The sequence below is a fragment of the Artemia sp. Qi Xiang Cuo genome, chromosome 20 (assembly GCF_049724085.1).
Source record: "Artemia sp. Qi Xiang Cuo chromosome 20, ASM4972408v1, whole genome shotgun sequence".
Lineage (NCBI taxonomy): Eukaryota > Metazoa > Arthropoda > Branchiopoda > Anostraca > Artemiidae > Artemia > Artemia sp. Qi Xiang Cuo.
In genome coordinates this window covers 4,807,399-4,829,420 of record NC_142813.1, presented here as the reverse complement: position 1 = coordinate 4,829,420, position 22,022 = coordinate 4,807,399, and the positions used below count along the sequence as shown (strand labels likewise).

Below are 22,022 nucleotides of genomic sequence, written 5' to 3'. Positions count from 1 at the left end.
TTTCTGTCTGATTGGCTGGAAACTTCCAAGAACAATTCCTTGGACCAAGGAGACCTTAAAAATTCTGGGGCGCTGTGGGGTTTAAGAATAGGCCGGAGTTTTTTTTATTTTTTTTTTATCTCTGATTGGTTGAAAAATTACACTTGTAAAGTCTTTGGGCCTAAGGGGACGCTAACTTGTAACAAAAAAAAAGTTTGAGACACAGGCTCCCTGTAGCCTGAGAATAGGTCAAACTTCTGTTCCAATTGTTTTTAAACTTGTATTCCTACGTCTTTTGACCAAGATGCCCGAGAGCAGAAAAAATCATACCCCCCCCCCCCAAACAAAAAATAAAAACAGCAAATGACTTGGCTTGAAATTTTCAGGGATTGTTCCCTGGGCCAAGGAAATATATATTTTTTTTTGTAGAAAAGGTTAAGGAGTCAGAAAGCCCAAAAAAGGGCGAAAATTTGTTGTCTCTGTTTAGTTTGACATGTACAAGTCTAAAAGCTCAGACCTTGTATTTATAATTGAATTATAATTTACGTTTGTCTACTCAGTTTTGCTTCTATATTTCATGACCTGGAGCTGTTTATAGTTCTAAATGTTGCTTATTTTGGTTGCTCTGATATAGCCAAATGGATGTGATACTAAAATCTGAATATGGCTACTCTTAGAACGTCATGGAGGGTAGTATTTCGCCCAACGACTCAATGACTTTTTTTTGCCCAATGAATTTTTTTTTTCCCAACGACTTTAGTCTTTGATGTAAAACATTTTAATATATACCGCATTAAGTTGGATATTCCAGAGATAAGACCCAAAATGCCTTACGTGTGCCTTTACTGAAAATAATTTTATTTTAAATTAGGTTGTAAATGACACAAGTCACTTCAGCGTGTGAAATCCAAGAATTGTTCGTTTATTGAGTTTTTAAGCAGAGTATTGCTAAAATTTAATTGCAAAGTGTTGCACAATTATAGCCTATTACCCTGTGTGTTTTTTTTCAGGCTTTGGGCGTGATTATAAAGATGACTCTGTTGATATATTACCGTATTTTACCTCATCATGCTTCAGTGGATATGATGATTGCCCAGAGTCCTTTTATACAGTTTACAGGTACGTACAGCCATATTAGGTTTACAGTTATTTTATAGTCATTTTAGCTTTACAGTTGATTTACAATCCTTTTAAGTTTACAGTCGATTTACAGTCAGTTTAGGCTTACAGCCGATTTGCAGTAAGTTTACAGTAATTTTAGGTTTACAGTCGATTTACTGTCAGTTTAAGCTGGCTTATAGCCAATTTACAGTCAGTTTACAGTCTACTTACAGTCATTTTAGGCTTAAAGCCAATTCACAGTCAGTTTACAGTCATTTTATAGTCAGTTTAGAGTCATTTTAGGTTTACAGTCAATTTACAGTCAGTTTTGGCTTACAGCCGATTTACAGTCAGTTTACTGTCATTTTAGGTTTACAGTCATTTTATAGTAAGTTTAGAGTCATTTTAGGTTTACAGTCGATTTACAGTCAGTTTAGGCTTACAGCCGATTTACAGTAGGTTTACAGTAATTTTAGGTTTACAGTCGATTTACTGTCAGTTTAGGCTTACAGCCAATTTACAGTCAGTTTACAGTCATTTTATAGTCAGTTTAGAGTCATTTTAGGTTTACAGTCAATTTACAGTCAGTTTAGACTTACAGCCGATTTACAGTCTGTTTAAAGTCATTTTAGGTTTACAGTCATTTTATAGTAAGTTTAGAGTTTTATTAGGTTTACAGTCGATTTACAGTCAGTTTAGGCTTACAGCCGATTTACAGTCATTTTATAGTCAGTTTAGAGTCATTTTAGGTTTACAATCAATTTACAGTCAGTTTAGACTTACAGCCGATTTACAGTCTGTTTAAAGTCATTTTAGGTTTACAGTCATTTTATAGTAAGTTTAGATTTTTATTAGGTTTACAGTCGATTTACAGTCAGTTTAGGCTTACAGCCGATTTACTGTCATTTTATAGTCAGTTTAGAGTCATTTTAGGTTTACAGCCAATTTACAGTCAGTTTAGGCTTACAGCCGATTTACAGTCAGTTAACAGTCATTTTAGTTTTACAGTCGATTTACAGTCAGTTTAGGCTGGCTTATAGCCAATTTACAGTCATTTTAGGCTTAAAGCCGATTTACAGTCAGTTTACAGTCAATTTAGGTTTACAGTCATTTTATAGTCAGTTTAGAGTCATTTTAGGTTTACAGCCAATTTACAGTCAGTTTAGGCTTACAGCCGATTTACAGTCAGTTAACAGTCATTTTAGGTTTACAGTCGATTTACAGTCAGTTTAGGCTGGCTTATAGCCAATTTACAGTCTATTTACAGTCATTTTAGGCTTAAAGCCGATTTACAGTCAGTTTAAAGCCAATTTAGGTTTACAGTCATTTTATAGGCAGTTTAGAGTCATTTTAGGTTTACAGTCAATTTACAGTCAGTTTAGGCTTACAGCCGATTTACAGTCAGTTTACAGTCATTTTAGGTTTACAGTCATTTTATAGTAAGTTTAGAGTCATTTTAAGTTTACAGTCGGTTTAGGCTTACAGCCGATTTACAGTTATTTTAGAGTCATTTTAGGTTTACAGTCAATTTAAAGTCGGTTTAGGCTTACAGCCGATTTACAATCAGTTTACAGTCATTTTAGGTTTACAGTCATTTTATAGTAAGTTTAGAGTCATTTTAGGTTTACAGTCGATTTACAGTCAGTTTAGGCTTACAGCCGATTTACAGTCATTTTTGAGTCATTTTAGGTTTACAGTCAATTTACAGTCAGTTTTGGCTTACAGTCGATTTACAGTCAGTTTACTGTCATTTTAGGTTTACAGTCATTTTATAGTAAGTTTAGAGTCATTTTAGGTTTACAGTCGATTTACAGTCAGTTTAGGCTTACAGCCGATTTACAGTAGGTTTAAAGTAATTTTTGGTTTACAGTCGATTTACTGTCAGTTTTGGCGTACATCCAAATTACAATCAGTTTACAGTCATTTTATAGTCAGTTTAGAGTCATTTTAGGTTTACAATAAATTTACAGTCAGTTTTGACTTACAGCCGATTTACAGTCTGTTTAAAGTCATTTTAGGTTTACAGTCATTTTATAGTAAGTTTAGATTTTTATTAGGTTTACAGTCGATTTACAGTCAGTTTAGGCAAACAGCCGATTTACAGTCATTTTATAGTCAGTTTAGAGTCATTTTAGGTTTACAGTCAATTTACAGTCAGTTTAGACTTACAGCCGATTTACAGTCTGTTTAAAGTCATTTTAGGTTTACAGTCATTTTATAGTAAGTTTAGAGTTTTATTAGGTTTACAGTCGATTTACCGTCAGTTTAGGCTTACAGCCGATTTACAGTCATTTTATAGTCAGTTTAGAGTCATTTTAGGTTTACAGCCAATTTACAGTCAGTTTAGGCTTACAGCCGATTTACAGTCAGTTAACAGTCATTTTAGGTTTACAGTCGATTTACAGTCAGTTTAGGCTGGCTTATAGCCAATTTACAGTCATTTTAGGCTTAAAGCCGATTTACAGTCAGTTTAAAGTCAATTTAGGTTTACAGTCATTTTATAGGAAGTTTAGAGTCATATTAGGTTTACAGTCGATTTACAGTCAGTTTAGGCTTACAGCCGATTTACAATCAGTTTACAGTCATTTTAGGTTTAAAGTCGATTTACAGTCAGTTTAGGCTGGCTCATAGCCAATTTACAGTCTATTTACAGTCATTTTAGGCTTACAGCCGATTTACAGTCAGTTTACAGTCATTTTATAGTCAGTTTAGAGTCATTTTAGGTTTACAGACAATTTACAGTCAGTTTAGGCTTACAGCCGATTTACAGTCTGTTAACAGTCATTTTAGGTTTACAGTCAGTTTAGGCTGGCTTATAGCCAATTTACAGTCTATTTACAGTCATTTTAGGCTTAAAGCCGATTTACAGTCAGTTTAAAGTCAATTTAGGTTTACAGTCATTTTATAGTCAGTTTAGAGTCATTTTAGGTTTACAGTCAATTTACAGTCAGTTTAGGCTTAAAGCCGATTTACAGTCAGTTTAGAGTAATTTTAGGCTTACAGTCGATTTACTGTCAGTTTAGGCTTAAATCCAATTTACAATCAGTTTACAGTCATTTTATAGTAAGTTTAGAGTCATTTTAGGTTTACAGTCAATTTACAGTCAATTTAGGCTTACAGCCGATTTATAGTCATTTTAGAGTCATTTTAGGTTTACAGTCAATTTACAGTCGGTTTAGGCTTACAGCCGATTTACAATCAGTTTACAGTCATTTTAGGTTTACAGTCAGTTTAGGCTTATAGCCAATTTACAGTCAGTTTACAGTCTATTTACAGTCAGTTTAGGCTTACAGACGATTTACAGTCAGTTTACTGTCATTTTAGGTTTACAGTCGATTTACGGTCAGTTTATGCTTAAATCCCATTTAAAATCATTTCAGTTTTACAGTTTACAGTCATTTTATGTTTACAGTCATTTTATGGTCCGTTTAAAGTCATTTTAGGTGCCATAGGTGTACGCAGGTTTGACTGAGTTTGACCCTTTTAAATTTAGAAAGTTCCTGCCTCTTAACCTGGAATATGTTCATTTTGACCCTTATGTTGTTATAATTATTTACAAGAACATTACAAAAAAAAACGAGACAAAACTAAAATCACTATTAAAAATAATAGTGATATTTCCGTATTTAAGAGTGCAATTAAGGAAATCCTTTTTAGTAAATATGAATTTTAGTTCTTTTGTTGCTTTTCCTGGGGGGGAGGGGGGCAAATAAATATTTGAGTAGCTTATTGTGGGCTCTCAGGGTATGACCTTATGATTAATATTGAATTTGTTTCGTTTTGTTGTAAGGTTTGTGGTGTCGAATAGGATGTACGATTTATCTTAGTTGTTTCATAATTTATTTTGTCTTGTATTATCTTTTAATGTATTTTTGCCATCCCCTCGGACAGGTTTTTCTACTTTTTGGGGTGGCTGTTAATACTGACGTTGTTTTTTTGGTTTAATTAATTAAATAAACTTTTTCCACAAAATAAGTTTTTCAAAGAAAATTAAAGAACCCTATTAAACCAAAAATGAGCAAAAATTAAATAATCTACCAAGCGTGAAACTATGACAAATCAGCATTGATAAATAAATGAAACCGAAAACGAACGAAATTACAGTAAATAACCGAGTTAAACTCAAAACAAACAAATATTAACATGAGTAGGGTTAGAAACCCCTATGCCTTCCAAAGGCCAGAACATAATTTGCACTTTACTGAAAAATATAAATGTTTTTACTTTTATAACTTTAATAAATTAAATAATGTTAACATTTTGATTATTGAATATTAGTTTATGTGTATTAAACTGACAATGCACATTCATTTGTAACCCTGAGGGATGTGGGGGAGTGTTCTCCTCAAAAAACATAATTTCTATCTGGAAATCAACTACGCTGAACAAAATGGCTATCTCAAAATTTTGATTGGATGTGTTTAGGGAAATGGTGAGTGTGGAAGGGGTGTTAGTTGCCATCCAATCACTTTCGACTATTAAAAAGGGCACAAACCACTCCAATCTCAAATCGAATGAGCCCTTTTCGAAGTTTCTACGACAACTTCTTCGATACGGAGTGCCCTGGTCTAAGACCAAGAACCAAAAATAAGTAGTAGCCTACATTGTGCCAACATCGTTCTTTACTTAGGCAGCGCTGTTGCGCTGCCTATGATAAATATATATCTCTCAAACCTTGCTGTTTTTCTTTGCAGATTATCATTTCAAACTAAGGTACGTAATTTTTTTAAACCTCAAAACAAAGTGAACAGTCTTAGTTAAAAGCGGGTGTGAAGTGGTGCCAATTCACAAAAATGTTGGTGGGGTAGGTAAAATGTATTTTTCAAAATCTAGGAGGGAGGGAGCAATTTTGTTTTTATCAACTCTTTTGAGTGAAAATACCAAAAAAAAGGTATTTTCCAAAGCAAATACCCAAAAAGGGTATGTTTCAAAATCAGGAGGGATTCTAGAAGGGCTAATGCCTTCCTGTAAGATAATGTAATATTTATATCGTGAAAATGCTCATAACAAGCCCAGATGAGCGATTTCAACTTTGCAGTTCAGAGTTAAATATAAAAAATTATAAAAAAATTATAAATAAAAACAGCAAAAAATAAAAATTAAAATGGATATATCAAAGAAATTAAAACAGATACAATTTATAGGGGAATTAAACTGGCTAATAAAAACACAAAAATAGGGCAACCAAAGAAAATGAATAAGTAGCAAGGAAAAGGGAAACTATTGGAATGTTTCTAAGTTTTTTTTAGTTAATGTTGCAGAAAAAGTTTCTGAGTAAATTATTAAGGAAAAAAAAATTTATAAAAATAACATTCAAAGTTAGTCAAATAACCTTTACACAATGAGAAGTAAAAGGGGGCGATGGATGAAAGAGGAGATGCACTGATCTAGCATATAAAATATGTAGGGGAAAAGGTTCTTCTGTATCTTACAGTGGAGAATACTATGAGGGTAAAATTATGGATATTTTTTTAGCAGAACAAAGGATGTAAAGTCTGAGGGGGGGGGGAGTAAATTGCTCAGGGGATATAGATGGCAATATTGTGTAAACCGAAGGAAATTTTTTTCTCTTTTCCTCGAGGGTGACCAAATTGACTCTTTGAAGAAGGACGATATGAGGGACTTTACCCTCATTGAACATAATTCTTAGGCATCTTTTTTTTGACTGACTCTATTCTCTCTATAATTAGATTAAAGGATCTCTAATTAGAATATTCTCTCTATTCAGATTCTCTTTAAATAGATTCCGGGACGCCAAACAGTTCAGGTGTACTAAAAATTTGGGTGTAAAAATGGGAAGAAAATTTTTGAACGGTGCGATTTAGGCCATTTATATTTTGTAAGGGGTTTAAGGGGGGAGAACGTGGTATTTACGCGCTTTATAATATTATTCAAATGGTAATCCTAATTAAATCACTTGAGATGGCAAAACCCAGTAATTAAACGTTGAAGCTTCACCACGTCTTGGGTCATATAAATCATAGTCAAGTTTTTTTGTTTTTTTTACTTAACTCACTTTTATTTCAGCTTTATGCTTGCAACTCCCCTTTCGTTAAATCACAATACTAATTTCCATCAAAATTTTGCTCCGGATAATTTTCGAGCAACTCGGCCCAATTCTAATCAAAACTTTTGATAACAATTAACACATCCAAAGAATTCTCTTTTTATGCTGATTCCAAATATATAAAAATCATTAAGCTTAATGTTAACCACCAAAGTTGCGAGCCTAAGAAAATTTACCTGATTCTCGAAAAAGAGTGGAAACACCCCTGAAATATCAAGGGATCTTAATGAAATTCACACCATCAGATTCAAAATTTCAAAGAACCCTTCTGTTGAGGTTTCAAGCTTCTATCTACAAAAACTGTGGAATTTTGTATTTTTTGCCAGAAGAAAGATCACGGATGCGTGTGTATTTTTTTTTCTCTTTTTCCTCAAGGGTGATAATATCGAACCGATAGTCCTAGAAAATTGGCAAAGGACTCATTCAAACAGGAATAAAAATTTCTAGGGCCCTTTTTCAGTGACCTAAAAGATTTGAGGATAACTAGCCCCCATCCCATGACCTCTTTTCTCCCAAAGACATCCAATTCAAATTTTGAGATAGCCATTTTGTTTAGAATAGTTTAAATGTCCAATAGCTATGCTTCTGGGGATGACATGACCCCTACAAGCTCCTGGCGAAAGGGTTGTGATTTATACCATTTGTACATTGTTTAAATATAGTATTTGCTATTGGGAATTACACGGACATTTTTGGGAATTACGCGGACATTTTACATGGCTAATCAGTTTTACTTATTAAGAGAATATTCCGGGGGAATTTTCAGTGGGGATGGAATTTTCTACAAGGGAGAATTTTTTAAGGCGGAATTTTCCATTTGAGGAACTTTCCGTTTGAGGTATTTTTGGGATGATCTGAGAAGCGATCAGAAATTAAATAAAAAAACAATTTTTTTCAAATGAAAGCAAGGATAAGTTTTTGGGGGATTGTCCGCTGGAAATTTTTGTCCACAGGAAGAATTTTCACCGAGGAGTGCGTTGTCCGGGGGATTTTTCGTGGACGGATTTTTTTGGTAGGGGGGGGGGGATTTTCTGCCGATTTTCTGGCATTATTTGAAAAATGATCAGGAATTGATTAAAAAAATTCAGCTGAAAATCTTTTTAGTGCAACGAGTTAGAGATTGTGGAGAAGACAGCCCTCTTAATGTACGAAATATCTTTTGTTCGTTTTCAGTTTTAATGTTGCTCCTTACTTTCAGTTGAAAAATTGTTTTTTTTATATTTATTACACAGTAAGAACTCGTGAAGATTTTAGATTATTAAAAATAACTTCTTCTTTTTAGCCATCTACTGCATGGTTGGCCAACAACCATAAACGATGGTTGGCTATTAACCATCTAGTGCCAAACGAAAAGCAGATCGTCCCCGAATGGGGTGGGAGGATGTTGTAAGAAATGATTTAAGGGAAATTGTAGCTTCTAGGGAGAGTGCAAAGATGGAGGCTTTAAATAGATTGGGATGGAGGGAGAGCGTTCGTAGCTGTGTAGGCCTCATGGGACTTTGTGCTGCTGTGAGTTGGTAGTAGTAGTAGTAGTAATAAGTTTTGTGTTTCCTGCATACCTAATGTGCCTCCTTGCATTCCTTTGAATTATAAAGACCAGGAAAAAATTAGATAAAGTTTTAAGAGAAGAACAGTATGGGTTTAGAAATGATGGAGGATACTTCGATGAAATTTTCGCTCTTAGGTTAATATTTGAGAAGCGCCTGAGTCATCAAACCAATTAGTCCTCAGTTTTGTAGATTATGAGCAAGTGTATTATTTAACCGATAGAAGAAGTTTAGCAAAGGTCCTATCCTAGTATGGTATACCGGATAAATACATTAAATTTATTAGTGTTATGTACGAGAATAACATTGCTGCAGTTAAGGTAGGAAATGAGGACAGGTTAGGACAGATTCTGCGGATGAAGAATGACAGATTGACAAAGATCGCCCTTGTCTGTCAACCATATATGGCGAAACGAAAAGCAGGTCGTTCCTGAATGGGATGGTAGGATGGTTTAAGGAAAGATTTAAGGGAAATTCGAACTTCTTATAAAGGTTTGAAGAGAGAGGCTTTGGATAGATTGGTATAAAGGAGGAGTGTGCGTGGCTGTGCTGGCCTCAGAGTTGTGACTTGTTGATAGTAGTAGTAGTAGTAGTAGTAGTAGTAGTAATATTTCAAAATAAGTTGCGCCCTTCAATTAGAAATGTAAAATAAGCTATGGAATTATAGTTGCGTGATAGAAATACACAAGTCTGAGATTTGGGGGAGGATTTATCAATGAATTTGTATACGAGTTGGAGGCATTTGTGCCTCCTTAGGCCCTTCTAAAGAGGAGGGGAGGGGTGGATTTTTCTCTAAGATATTTTTCCTGCACATCCCCTCCCCTTAGATTAAAAAAAATCTCCTTAGATAAGGATATAATAAGGATCTATTAGCCGAAAAGGGCTAAGGAGGCATTAATGCCTCCCCCAAGAAGGAGGCATTAGATCCTTCTGGGATTGGGAACTAAATCTAAAAGAAGTGCATTATAAAGTCGCTATTTTTAATTTTCCCATGGGGATTGGGGAAGGGAGACAGAGTTCTTTGACTGGGTCTCGGACTGGGTCTCCTCTAACCTCATCCTTCATATGTGTGTAGGTATCGGCGAGGATTAAAATCACAAAGAAGCACATTATAGGCCTATTTAAAAAGTTTATCCTGGAAGGAGGTGTCAATAGGGAGTAATTCCATGTCACCCTCTTTTGTGACGTTGTTTATTGGCGGATTGAATAAATTTTACTCTGGATTGAACTTATTCAGTAATTCACATTAGCTACAATAGATGTAAATCATAGGCAGCGCAGTAGCGCTGCCTAAGTAAAGAACGATGTTGGCACAATGTATTATTTATTTTTGGTTCTTTATTCTTACACCAGGGTACTTCGTATCGAAGGAGTTGTCGTAGAAACTTTGAAAAGGGCTAATTCGATTGGAAATTTGAGTTGCTTGTGCCCTTCTTAATAGTCGAAAGTGATTGGAAGGCAACTAACACCCCTTCCACGCCCACCATTTCGCCAAACACATCCAATCAAAACTTTGAGATAGCCATTTTGTTCACCGTAGTTGATTTCCCGATAGAAATTATGTTTTTGAGGAGGACACGCCCCCACAGCCCTCAAGGCAAGGGTTGTAAGTTATGCCCTGGGGGCATATGGTTTTTATAGATAGCTTTGTCTTAGAAAATTCAAAAAGGGCACATTCAAACGGATATTCAAAGGGCTAGTGCCCTTTTTAATAGTTGAAAGTGATTGGAGGGAAACTAACCCCCCTCTCACACCCACCTATTCCCCAAACACAAACAATTAAAATTTTGAGATAGCCATTTTGTTCAACGCAGTTTAAAATTCTTGAAAGCAAGTCTTTGAGGATGACAACCCCCACAGCCGTCAGGGCAAGGATTGTAAGTTATGCCCTAGGGGTGTATAAGGTTTTTATAGAAAGCTACTATTACTACTAACAACTCACCGCAGCACCAAGCCGCCTGAGGCCAACACAGCTACGCACGCTCTTCCTCCACCCCAATCTATTCAAAGCCTCCCTTTTTACACCCGCCCACGAAGTTCCCATTTCCGTTAAATCTTTCTTTATGACGTCTTCCCACCCCAGACGGGGACGACCTGCTTTCCGTTTAGCCCTAGATGGTTGGCCGAAAAGAAAAACCTTCTACAATCTGTCATCCTTCATCCGCACAACATGCCCTAACCACCTCAACCTTTCTTTCATTATAGACCTAGAAAGCGGTATTGAACCACATTTTTCGTATAGCCTATTGTTTGAAATACGGTCAGTCAGCCGGGTACCCAGAACAATCCTTAAGAATTTTTCTGGAAAACATCTAGCAAATCTTCATCCGCTTTTCGGAGCGTCCATGCTTCAGCGAGCGAGCCATATTTGACCACTGTCATCACTGTAGCTTCTAACATTCTAATCTTGGTTTGCAGACTTTTCTTCCTATTCTTCCAGACTTTTTTTAACTGTGAAAAAACACCCTGAGCCTTGGCTATTCTATTTTTAGATAGCCATTTTGTTCAACGTTGTTAAACGTTTTAGAATTCAGATCTTTGAGGATGATAACCCCCTCAGAGCCCTCGGAAGGTTTGGTTATGCCCTGGGGGCATATAAGGTTTTTATACATAGTGATGTTGTAGAAACTTCAAAAAGGGCTCATTCGAAAAAACTTTCCACAAAATAAGTTTTTCAAAGAAAAGTGAAGAACTCTATTTAACCAAAAATGAGCAAAAATAAAATCAAATAATCTACAAAGCGTGAAAGTACCACAAATCAGCATCGATAAGTAAATGAAACCCAAAACGAACAGAAATTACAATAAATAACCGAGTCAAACTCAAAAGGAGCAGAAATTAACAGGAATAAGGCTCAAAACCCCTATGCCTTCCCAAAGTCAGAACAAAATTTGCACTTTACTGAAAAAAAACAAATGAATGTGCATTGTCAGTTTAATATACATACACTGATATTTAGTAATCCAAATGTTAATATTATTTGATTTATTAAAGTTATAAAAGTAAAAACATTTATATTGAACCCAAATTAATGAATGTGTAGAGGTTTTGATGGTTTGGGATGTGAGACCTCGAATGGATAGCAAATAGTCTATATATGGATACCAATATAATGCTATCATATAAATGTTTGGATGCTGTATTTTTTAATCGACAGTATTTTTTGGTCAACTTCTGATGTTTTTATTTATTTTTATCAGGGATTTGTTTACAAGGATAGCTTCGGAGGATTTGAAGTTCAAAGATGAAGATGATGAAATATTTGCGATGCCTTCTTTTGGATATTCTACTAGTTCTTACGAAGAGGTGAGAGGTTACCTAAACATGATAATAAAGTTATCCAAAGTTTACTGATCCCCATTCGTTTAAATTTTAAGTTATTAAGGACTGCGAAAATGGAATATGATACTTCAACTGGTTAAGTGGAAACTAAAATCAGGAGCCAAATAAAAAAGAACAACAAAAAACATGGGTAAATTCTCTGAGAAGAAATAAGCTGAAAGTATATGGCACCAAACAGCTTAAGAAGGTGTAGCATTCATTTGAAGATTGAATTTCACGGACAAAAATTGTTGCCAAATATAAATAATTAGTTTTGCTCATTTATTTTCTCCGTTCAACTTGGTAGCACTCACAAAAATATGGTACTGTCCTAAAAACCATAATGTTGATATTATTTTTTTTTAATGCCAAAATTTAATTTTAGAAAAATTTAATTTAAAATTTAAAGTTAATTTTGAAAAATTCAAATTTGAAATTTAATTTTGAAAAAGCCAAAGGAAAAATCTTATATAGTAGTTTTCACTTATATTTAGACCTAAGATGAGTTGGATGCGGTAAAAGTTTTTTTGTTTTAATATCCATGGTATTTAAGTTTCAAGCTTCCCCAATACTAATATTGAAAAGAATAAAATTTATTTCTTTCCCTTTTTCATGCATATCTATGACAGATTATGTTGTGCTGCTGTGTAATGGACTGAGGGAAGTACTGTACCTTGATGAATGGGAAGTACTGAGTGATTTAAGTTAAACTTTAGCTAAAAAAAAAGGGTGAAAGATACGGCACTAAACCCTTATTAAACCCAAATTAATGAATGTGTAGATGTTTTGATGGTTCAGGATCTGAGACCTCGAATGGATAGCAAATAGTCATAAGAAGAGATTTAATCGTTCATTCGGCGCATTTGTATAGCAAGGTAAGTTATGTGAAAAACGGTAAGGATTCATTACACGGTACTCTAGGATAGCGTTGATCGTGAAAGCGTGAAACCAAAGAAGAGACAATTCAAAAATACTGGTACAGAAAAAGGAATAAATTTTTGACTAAGATCGACTAAAACCGACTAAGTAGCAAATTGCCTAAGGTAAGGTAACTAGTAACTCCCATTAAGTAACTTAATGGAGGGAGTTAAGAGTGAAACTCTAACCATATTGGAGAGGAGGGGGAACTTGTGCAGCTATGTTGGCGTCATGTGGCATGGTGTTCTAATGAGGTATCAGTGGTAGTTGTGGTAGTAAATCTGAGGAAAAAGCAAAGGGAATATTTGTCCATAGGAAGATATTTTTTTTTCGTTGGATTGCTGAAATTCATCAGTTAAAGTGAAGTTAGACTACTGTACCACCCTAGCTTAAGATTAGGCGCCCAGACTGGTCGCTTCAAAACAAAATCAATATAATGCAATGTTAGCTTGCAAAACTCAAAGCTTGTCCATGCTATTGAAATTTAATTCTTAGAATTGATTAAAAACATTCTTAACTAGTCGAAAAGTTCGTCAGATGGCAGGCAGTAAAAAAACCTCAGGGTATAGCCTTCTGTCAGGGGTGGATCCAGGATTTTTTAGGGGGAGGGGTGCAAAATAAATTAATCCGATAAACTTGAATTAGGAGCAAGTTTATTTAACGCAAACTTGCGTTAATTAAGTAAATTACACTACTTCAGACTACGTTAGGGAAGCCTCCCCCCTCTGGATCTGCCACTGCCTTCTCTGGTAAATGTAGAAGAAATAGTTTACCTTCATTCCTCAAACACACGCTTCTTATGACCAAATCATTTTATAAACAATTAATTATTCATAAGTTTGAAAAACCTAATGTTTTTTTTTTAGCTTTTCCGCTCTTCTGAGAAATGTTGTTTTATATCCTTTTCTAACTCTCAGGAATTCTTGGGACCAGAGGTTTTTTTTATCAAAAGTGGTTCTACCTTGTCTTAAATACATAAGAAAACCTTATTTTTTTTTAAAACAATTGCTTCTTAAGAGCCTGTAGCCTTTTTTTTTCAGCTTTTCCACTCTTCTGAAAAATTTATGTTGTGATGTGACGGCAATACACGGTTTTTTAAGTTGCTAGAGCTGGGGTATTTATGTGCCGGCTGATATATGATAGAGCCTTTTTTAATGTCAATGTCTTTACAATGTTAAGTGTGGGGTCCTCCAGGGATTTTTTCTTGAGTAATTATTGTTGGCTGTTTTGTCATTGATACGTGTATAGTGGTTTCTAGAGTATACAATGAGATTAGCGGTATTACTCTGACTTTTGAACCTTGTAAGGCTCTAGTAATATTCGTGGATGATGCCTGTTTTACTGTACTTTGCTTGTCTGAACAAGAATTGTTGAATATATTGTCAGTGGGTGTGGCAAATTTTAAAACATGGTTTTGTGTCAAATCGTTAGACGTTAACCTTCGTGATATTTGCTCGGTCCTCAAATTGTTATCCTTTGCTTAAGCGGAGATATGGTTCAAAAAGAGACCCCTGGGGGACCCCACACCTAACATTACAAAGAAATTGTAACTTGTTGGTCTGAACAAGAATTGTTGGATATGTTGTCAGTGGGTGTGTGGAAATTTTAAAAAATGGTTGCGTTTCAAATCGTAAGAAGTTAACCTTCGGGATATTTGCTCGGTCCTCAGATTGTTATCCTTGGCTAAGAGGAGATATTGTCCAAAAAGAGACCCTTAGGGCCCCCACCCCTAGCATGACAGAGAAATTGACATTAAAACAGACTCTACTATTCAAAAACCATAGACTATTTATCTTTAAAATATCTAGCTTATCTTCCTCGACGATTTGAAGCACCTTGCTTGCAAACTATCATTATCCTGGCTTCTAGTATTTTAATCATAGTTCTAAGACTATTCAGCCTGTTCTTCTAAACTTTCTTCAACTGTCCAAAACACCCTGCCTCTTAAATATTTTACTTCTTTCATCTTTACTGGGTTCTCGTCTTCTTCACCATCATCAATAATAAAGTTACTGGAGTAAGTGAAGCTATCCAATTTATCGATTTTTTTGTGTCTTGGTGACTCGTAACCGGGTCTGGTTGCCTAGACAAGTAAGTCGAATCGGTAAATTTTCTTGTAACCTAAAAAAATTCTTTCGCGTTCATTTATCCTTAATTTAATTGACTTTGCCTCCTCCATGTTAATTTTTGAACTATCTCTATATTATTCTTTTATTTTCTATTATTTTTTTTTTATTTTTCTCTTTCTATATATTTTTGTTCCTCTCTATTTTAGGTGGTTGGTCCTTTTTATGCATATTGGCAGAGCTACTGCACATCGAAACCATTTTCATGGCTTGACAAATATGATATTCGTGATGCAGACAATAGACGAATATTACGATTAATGGAGAAAGAGAATAAAAAGGTTCGAGATCAAGCACGAAAGGAGCGAAATGAAGAAGTCAGAAATCTTGTCGCTTTTGTTAGGAAAAGGGATAAAAGAGTGCAAGCTCAAAAGGTAAAATTTAAATTAAATGTATAAATAAAAAAATGGCAAACTAAAAAGAAAAAATTCTTCGATTTTTTTTTGTCCTTCCCATTTGTCAAGAGTGATTAACTATTATTATTCATATAAACTATTGATATAACTATTGTATTGATATTAACTACTGATATAACAATTGCTATTTATATTGTCTATTGATACAATAATCGTTATTGATGTTAACTATCAATATAACTATTGTTATTGATATTAACCATTGATATTATCTATAGCTTATTGATATTAAATATTGTTATTTTATGTAGGAAAAAGCCAAAGCTAATGTTCTAATGTTGGGGTACCCCAAGGTTCAATTCTAGGACCTCGGTTGTTTCTAATTTAGGCTAATGATATTAGTAATTCAATTGCGGCCCTAGGGCTGACCACACTATTCGCTGATGACACAGCCTGTATTTTTTCTGGAATTGATGAAGATAGTGTTAAATATCATTTAACTCTTTAATTTGATAGACTAGTAGCATGGTTCAAGCCAAATAGGCTAGCTTTGAATACTTCAAAAACTAAATTTATAATATATTCACGTACATCACGAGCACATCCAGGTCTTAAATTGATTAACTTTTCTGTGTCAAGTACAGAAATATCATGTATTGATATTTTTTGTTACCTAGGTATACTGGTTGATTCGAATTTAAGTTGGAAGCCACATATTAATAGGCTATGATTGAAGCTTGGAAGGAATATAAGTATTATGCACCCTATGCAATTCGTTTTGCCTCTGTTTTTATTTTGCTTTGTTTTTATGTTGCTTTGTTTTTATTTTGCTTTGTTTTTATTTTGCTTTGTTTTTTTTGCTCTTGCTCATTCTTACCTAAATTACTCGCCACTTTTTTACTTGAATACTTTCAGATCCCATTTTATTCCACTCCAAAGACAACAAAATAAGGCATATCGTATTTTAAAAGGCTTTCTTCCTTCCCCAGCGTCTCTTCCAAGCAAGTCCTCTACATAGAGTTTATAAAGAGATTCTTTACTGAATATTCTTCTTGTTGAATTGGCAGTTACTTTTCATTCGCTATTCTTCAAAGCTAAGCAAAATCTCCTGACACGGCCTAGCTATTTCTTTTCTTTTGATTTGTTCCCAATTCCTATGCCAACTTCACACCTAACTGGCAACACACGCAAACTACGCCATCCATTAATAATTTCAGAGAGGTCTCAGATAATTGATAATTTCAGAGGTCCATTGATAATTTCAGAGGGGTCTCAGATAATTGATAATTTCAGAGGTCCATTGATAATTTCAGAGGGGTTCTCTAAGAAATATTGTGGTTGCTTCGTGGAACCAATATGAGCCTGATTTTGATTTTGATTCGTCGATAGGAACTTCAAAAAATAAGTTCAAGTCCTTCCTTTGGATAGTTATTAGTTATTTTACTTATATATTTGTTATTATTATTAATTTGATGTTTTGTTTTATTTTGGGGTCTTTTTTCTATTTTTATTATTTTTTTTTCGTCGGATGGGATGTCTGCTGTGATGTGGTGAGTAATTAATATCTTGTATATTTTTTTCTCTTTCTTCTTATTTTGATTAATAATCCATATATTTCATTATTTATTACTTTAGTTCTTTTATATGTGCAAAACGAGCTTGTCTCTCTGCTAGATATTGGTATACTTAGTATTTTTTGTATTTGTGATTGAAAAATAAATGAACCAATGAATGTCACGGATTGGGAAAGACTCTTTGCCCCCTCCCCCATTGCCTTTAAATGATTGTCTCCATGATTTCTTCTGTTTTCCATACAGTTCTCTTGGTTTATTTGTTTTTTCGCGAATTTACATAAATTGGATTAATTGATAAAACATAGCTACTCTGTGATCAGGTCTAGGTAAAATCGATAATTCAGTATGGGTATATGAACAAAAATAAAAAAATTAAATAAAAGTCTTATGATTTTGTTTTCCCTTCCGCCTCATCAGGAAAGAGTATGTTGTCGCTTTGTGCTGAAATTGCTGTTGTGCTGCTATGCTGTTGTGCTGTTGTGCGTTTGTGCTAAAGTACTGAAATTGCCTGTTGTCGTTTGGTGCAGAAAAAATCATAATCCGATTTTATGAATATTAAAATAAAAACTATAAATGAACAGCTTTATTTTAGGTACGGGGTACTTTCACCCCCCTCCCCCCTAGCCTTGGCACGTTAAGATTCTAAGACTGTCTCCATAATGTCTTTTCATACAGACTCTTGCTATTGCGCCTTTTCTCGAATTTTTATGAATTGGAGTAATAAGAAAGACACAACTACTCTCTGATCAAGGCTAGATAAAAATCGAAAATTCGATTTAGATGCATGAATAAAATAAAAAAGGAAAAGTGAATAAAGTCAAATAATTGCCAAGCTAATAGCTAATTTTTGCTGCTTATTGTTATTTTGTGCAGAAAAAAGCTAATTCTAATAATGTAGGTTGCACAAAAACACTAAAATTCGCAGCTTTATCTCAGGTATGGTTACCACATCCCTTCCCTCCTGCCTGGAAACCTCAATATTCTTAGATTTTCTCGATAATTCTTATAGTTCTTTTGTTTTTGCATTTAATTTTTCGAATTTATGTAAACTTAGTAATAAGAAAGACATAGCTAGTCTATGACCTAGGCTTGGTGAATTACAATTGTTTGGCTAGGACATTGCCGAAATAACTAAGTGGAAATACTCCTAATATTTGTATCTCATGAAAGGATGCTCGGAGCGTTGGCAGCCTCTACCCCCCTCCCTCCAAAAAACTGAATATTTTTGAATTTCTTGGCATTTCTTATTAATATTATTAGATTATTTTTGTTTACTATTCCCCTTCCCACCGGAAAAAAATTCCCGCAAACGTTACCTTGCCCCAAGTTGTATAGGGTTACACAAGAGCAGAGCCAGAAACTCAGTCTGGGGAGGGGCTAAACTGAAAAAAATTCTGACAGTGGAGGAGGGTGGTTTTTACTCAATTTTGACTTGCTTCTGTAGGAACTGTAATAGCAAAGGCAAGAAAAGAAAAGCTTTATAGGAGAATAAATCTCGTATTCTTTTTTTCATGTAATTCACTATTTCTCTTTTTTTGTTTTTATTTTACTTGGAAATGCTTCGAACATGTGGCATTCCGGCCTGGCAATTAAAAAATAATACTGATAATAACAATAATTCTCAGAAAATGATGCCCAGTAAACTTAGCTCTACTCACTACAAAAAACAAGAAAATATGCAAAAAAGAAGTGGCATTGTGTTCTTTCTTTGTCATTTCAATGCGTTCTACATTGTCACTTTAAATTTTATACTTTCAGAAAAAGCAAGAAGAAAAAGCTGCCGAAAGTGCAAGGAAAATTGAAGAGACGAGAAAAAAGCATTTAGCCGAAAGACAGAAGCTGCTTGATGAAACACGGGAAGCCCATCGGCTACAAATGTCAGAAATGGAATCTTTATTAAAGGTTGGAGTCGTGATCTGTTTTCAGGAGTGCCAATTGAGAGGGGGAGGGGGGAGAGTCCCCCCTGGATTCTGAAATTATTTTTTTCGATATCCCATTTTGAAAAAAAATAATTCCCTCACCCCTCGCCTTCAGGTTTTGAAAAACACATTTTCTTTTGTATATATGCTTTTTAAGGAAAAAATCCTTTCCCCTCTCCCTACATCTTTTTGAATTGGTGCCCTTATTGGTTTGCTTTCAATGTCAACCCTAAGCTTTTTGTATAATAGGCAGCACATCTGGAAATTATGTCTTTGAGGATGATAGATCCCCCCCCAGTCCCCAGTGCAAGGGTTATAAGTTATGCCCTGGGGGCATATAAGGTTTTTATAGAAAGCGTTTTCATGGAAACTTCAAAAAGGGCTCACCGGTTGGAAATTGAAACGGCTAGTGCTTTTCTTAATAGTCGAAAGTGATTGGAGGGCAACTAAGCTCCTCCCACGCCCATCCTTTCCTCAAAAACATCCAATTGAAATTTTGAGATAGCCATTTTGTTCAACGTAGTTAAAAGGTCTTGAAATAATGTCTTTGGGGATGACAAAATCCCCCCAACCCTCAGGGCAAGGGTTGTAAATTATACTCTGGGGGCATATAAGGTTTTTATAGAAAGCGTGGTCATACAAGCTTTGGAGGGGGGTCATTGGATTGGTAATCAGAAGCTCTAATGCCGTTTCTAGAGTCAAAATGATTGAAGGACAGCTAACCCCCCCCCCCCACACGTGGTATTGTCCCGAAATCCATCCAATAGAAATGTTGAGATAGCCAGTTTATTCAAAATAGTCTAAATATTATATAACAAGGCTTTTGGAGTTGAAACAAACCCCCAGAGCCTGGGGGCAAGGGTTTCAAGTTATGCTCCCGGGGCATTTAAGATTTTTATGGAAGGGATGGTTGTATAAACTTTAGAGGAGGCTCATTTGGTTGAAAATGGGAAGTTTTAGCTCCCGTTTAAGGGTCGAAAGTAATGGTGGGCAGCAAGCCCCCCCCCCCCAACTAACCTCCTTCACCTAACGAATCTGATTAAAATTGTGAGATAGCGATTTTGCTCAAAATAGTCCAAAGAACATAGTCCATAGTTTAGTCAAGGGATGGGATGATAGATTAGTTAAAGGAAGGGATGGGGTCAAGTGGAAGGAATGGTTCTTTATCTTTAGAAGAGGCTATTTTTGTTGAAAATTGGAACTTCTATTTACTTTTTAAGCGTTGAAAGTGATGGAGGGCATTTAGCCCCCCCCCCTCCTGACAACCCCTATTTTCACTAAACGTATCTGATTGAAATTATGAGGCGATTTTGCCCAAAATAGTACAAAGAACATATAATAATGCCTCTAGGATTGATACAACCCCCCAGTGCCCTGGGGATAATGTTGTAAGTTATACCATGAGGGCATATAAACTTCTTATGGAATGGGCGGTTGTATTAACTTCAGATGGGGCTCATTTGATTTGAGTGCCCTTATTAAGAGACAAAGTGATTTGAGAGCAACCAACCCCACCCCCTCCATGCCCATCATTTCCCTTAACACCTTCAATAAAAATTTGGAGATAACAATTTTGGTCATCGTATTTGAAGTGTCCGGAAATTATGCCATTGAGAAAGACCCCCCCCCCTACAGCTTTTAACGTAAGGGATTCGGATTGGACCCTGGGGCCTATAAAGATCACATGCAACAGTTGGTTGTACGGAATTTGGAGGATACCCATTGGATTCGCGATTTGACGCTATATTGCCCTTTTTATAAGTCAAAGTGATCAGAGCGAAGCTACCCCCCCCCCCACACACACACACAAGCACGTCGTGCTTTCCCGAGATACATCCAATAGATATTTTGAAACAAGCCTTTATTCAAATTAGTCCAAAGATTATATAACAAGGCTGTTGAGGTTGATACAAACCAACAGAGCCTATGGGCGGGGGTTGTAAGCTGTGCCCCTGGAGCATTTGAGGTTCTTATAGAAAGGATGGATGTATTAACGTTAGAGGTGGCTCATTTGGTTGAAATTGGAAGTTCTAGTTCCCTTTTAAGGGACAATAGTGATGGAGGTCAAATAGCCCCCCCCCCAACTACCCCTCCTTTTATCAAATGTATATGTCTGAAATTGTGCAATGACAATTTTGTTCAAAAAAAGTCCAAAGAACATAAAACAATGCCTCCAAGGTTGGAACTTCCCCCCAGAGCCCTGGCGCAAGGGCTTTAAGATATACCCTGGGGGCAAATATGGTTCTTATGGAATGGGTGGTCGTATTAAATTCACATAGATCTCATTTGATTTTAGATTGTAAGTTATAGTGTCCTTTTTAAGAGTCAAAGTGATTTGATACCCCCAAAGATAATTTCTTAAACCACATTGGCCTGACATCACATAAAGAAAGAAAAACGAGAAAAAATGGGTTTTGTATAGGCCAAATGAAGATACTGAAAAAACAAAACGAATATTTCGAGAGGACAAACGCCTCTCTTCTTCAGCGCGAAACAAAACGATGTATCAATAAAAGCCAAAAATTAAAAGAATTAAAACCAACTACCTAACAACCATAAAAGCGAGTTATTCGCCAATATCCGCGATTTGCACAAAATCCAAAAAAAAAATATGAACTGCCATCGACGGATACTAGCGAACAACTGACAGAGAGAAGGAAACCAATTCATTCACTCGAAAAAACAAAACGAACCAGCAATTAAATAAGTTGGAGAACTATTTCATTTGATTTCGGATTTTAATTAATGCATTTATTGCAGACACACTTTGAAAAATGAGGGGTTGTTTACATGTTTGAATAGATGACTGGGAAATTGGTTTAATGTTTATTTCAGGGATTACTAAAGCATCGGCTTATCTGTTGAGAAAACCGAAATATGACTCGTTTATTCTTAAATCACCAGAATCTCTGTTTAAAACTAGACCTAAATGTTGGTATTTATAAATTTCAACAGCTTCTCTGTAGTGCTGGACAATACCTTTGTCATGCGAAATAAGACTAGCTTGATTAAACAAAATAGTATGGTCTGGTTTTTCAAAAATGTGCTCTGCAAGGGCAGAGTCAAAATTTTCTGTTTTTTTTTCGCTTTTTAAGTGTCCGCTTTTTTCCGCTT

The 22,022-nt window shown here is 35.3% G+C and overlaps 1 protein-coding gene across 2 annotated transcripts in view; it reads left to right on the top strand.

Moving 5' to 3' along the window:
* LOC148939791 (dnaJ homolog subfamily C member 21-like) overlaps positions 1 to 22,022 on the top strand; it is a 52,822-nt gene that overhangs the window by 12,028 nt on the left and 18,772 nt on the right. For both annotated transcript variants that reach the window (XM_089106505.1, XM_089106504.1), the window contains exons 3-6: positions 990 to 1,098; positions 11,895 to 12,000; positions 15,209 to 15,433; positions 18,748 to 18,891. In XM_089106505.1, coding sequence (XP_088962631.1) covers positions 990 to 1,098; positions 11,895 to 12,000; positions 15,209 to 15,433; positions 18,748 to 18,891 — 584 coding nt within the window. The remainder of the gene's footprint in view (positions 1 to 989; positions 1,099 to 11,894; positions 12,001 to 15,208; positions 15,434 to 18,747; positions 18,892 to 22,022) is intronic.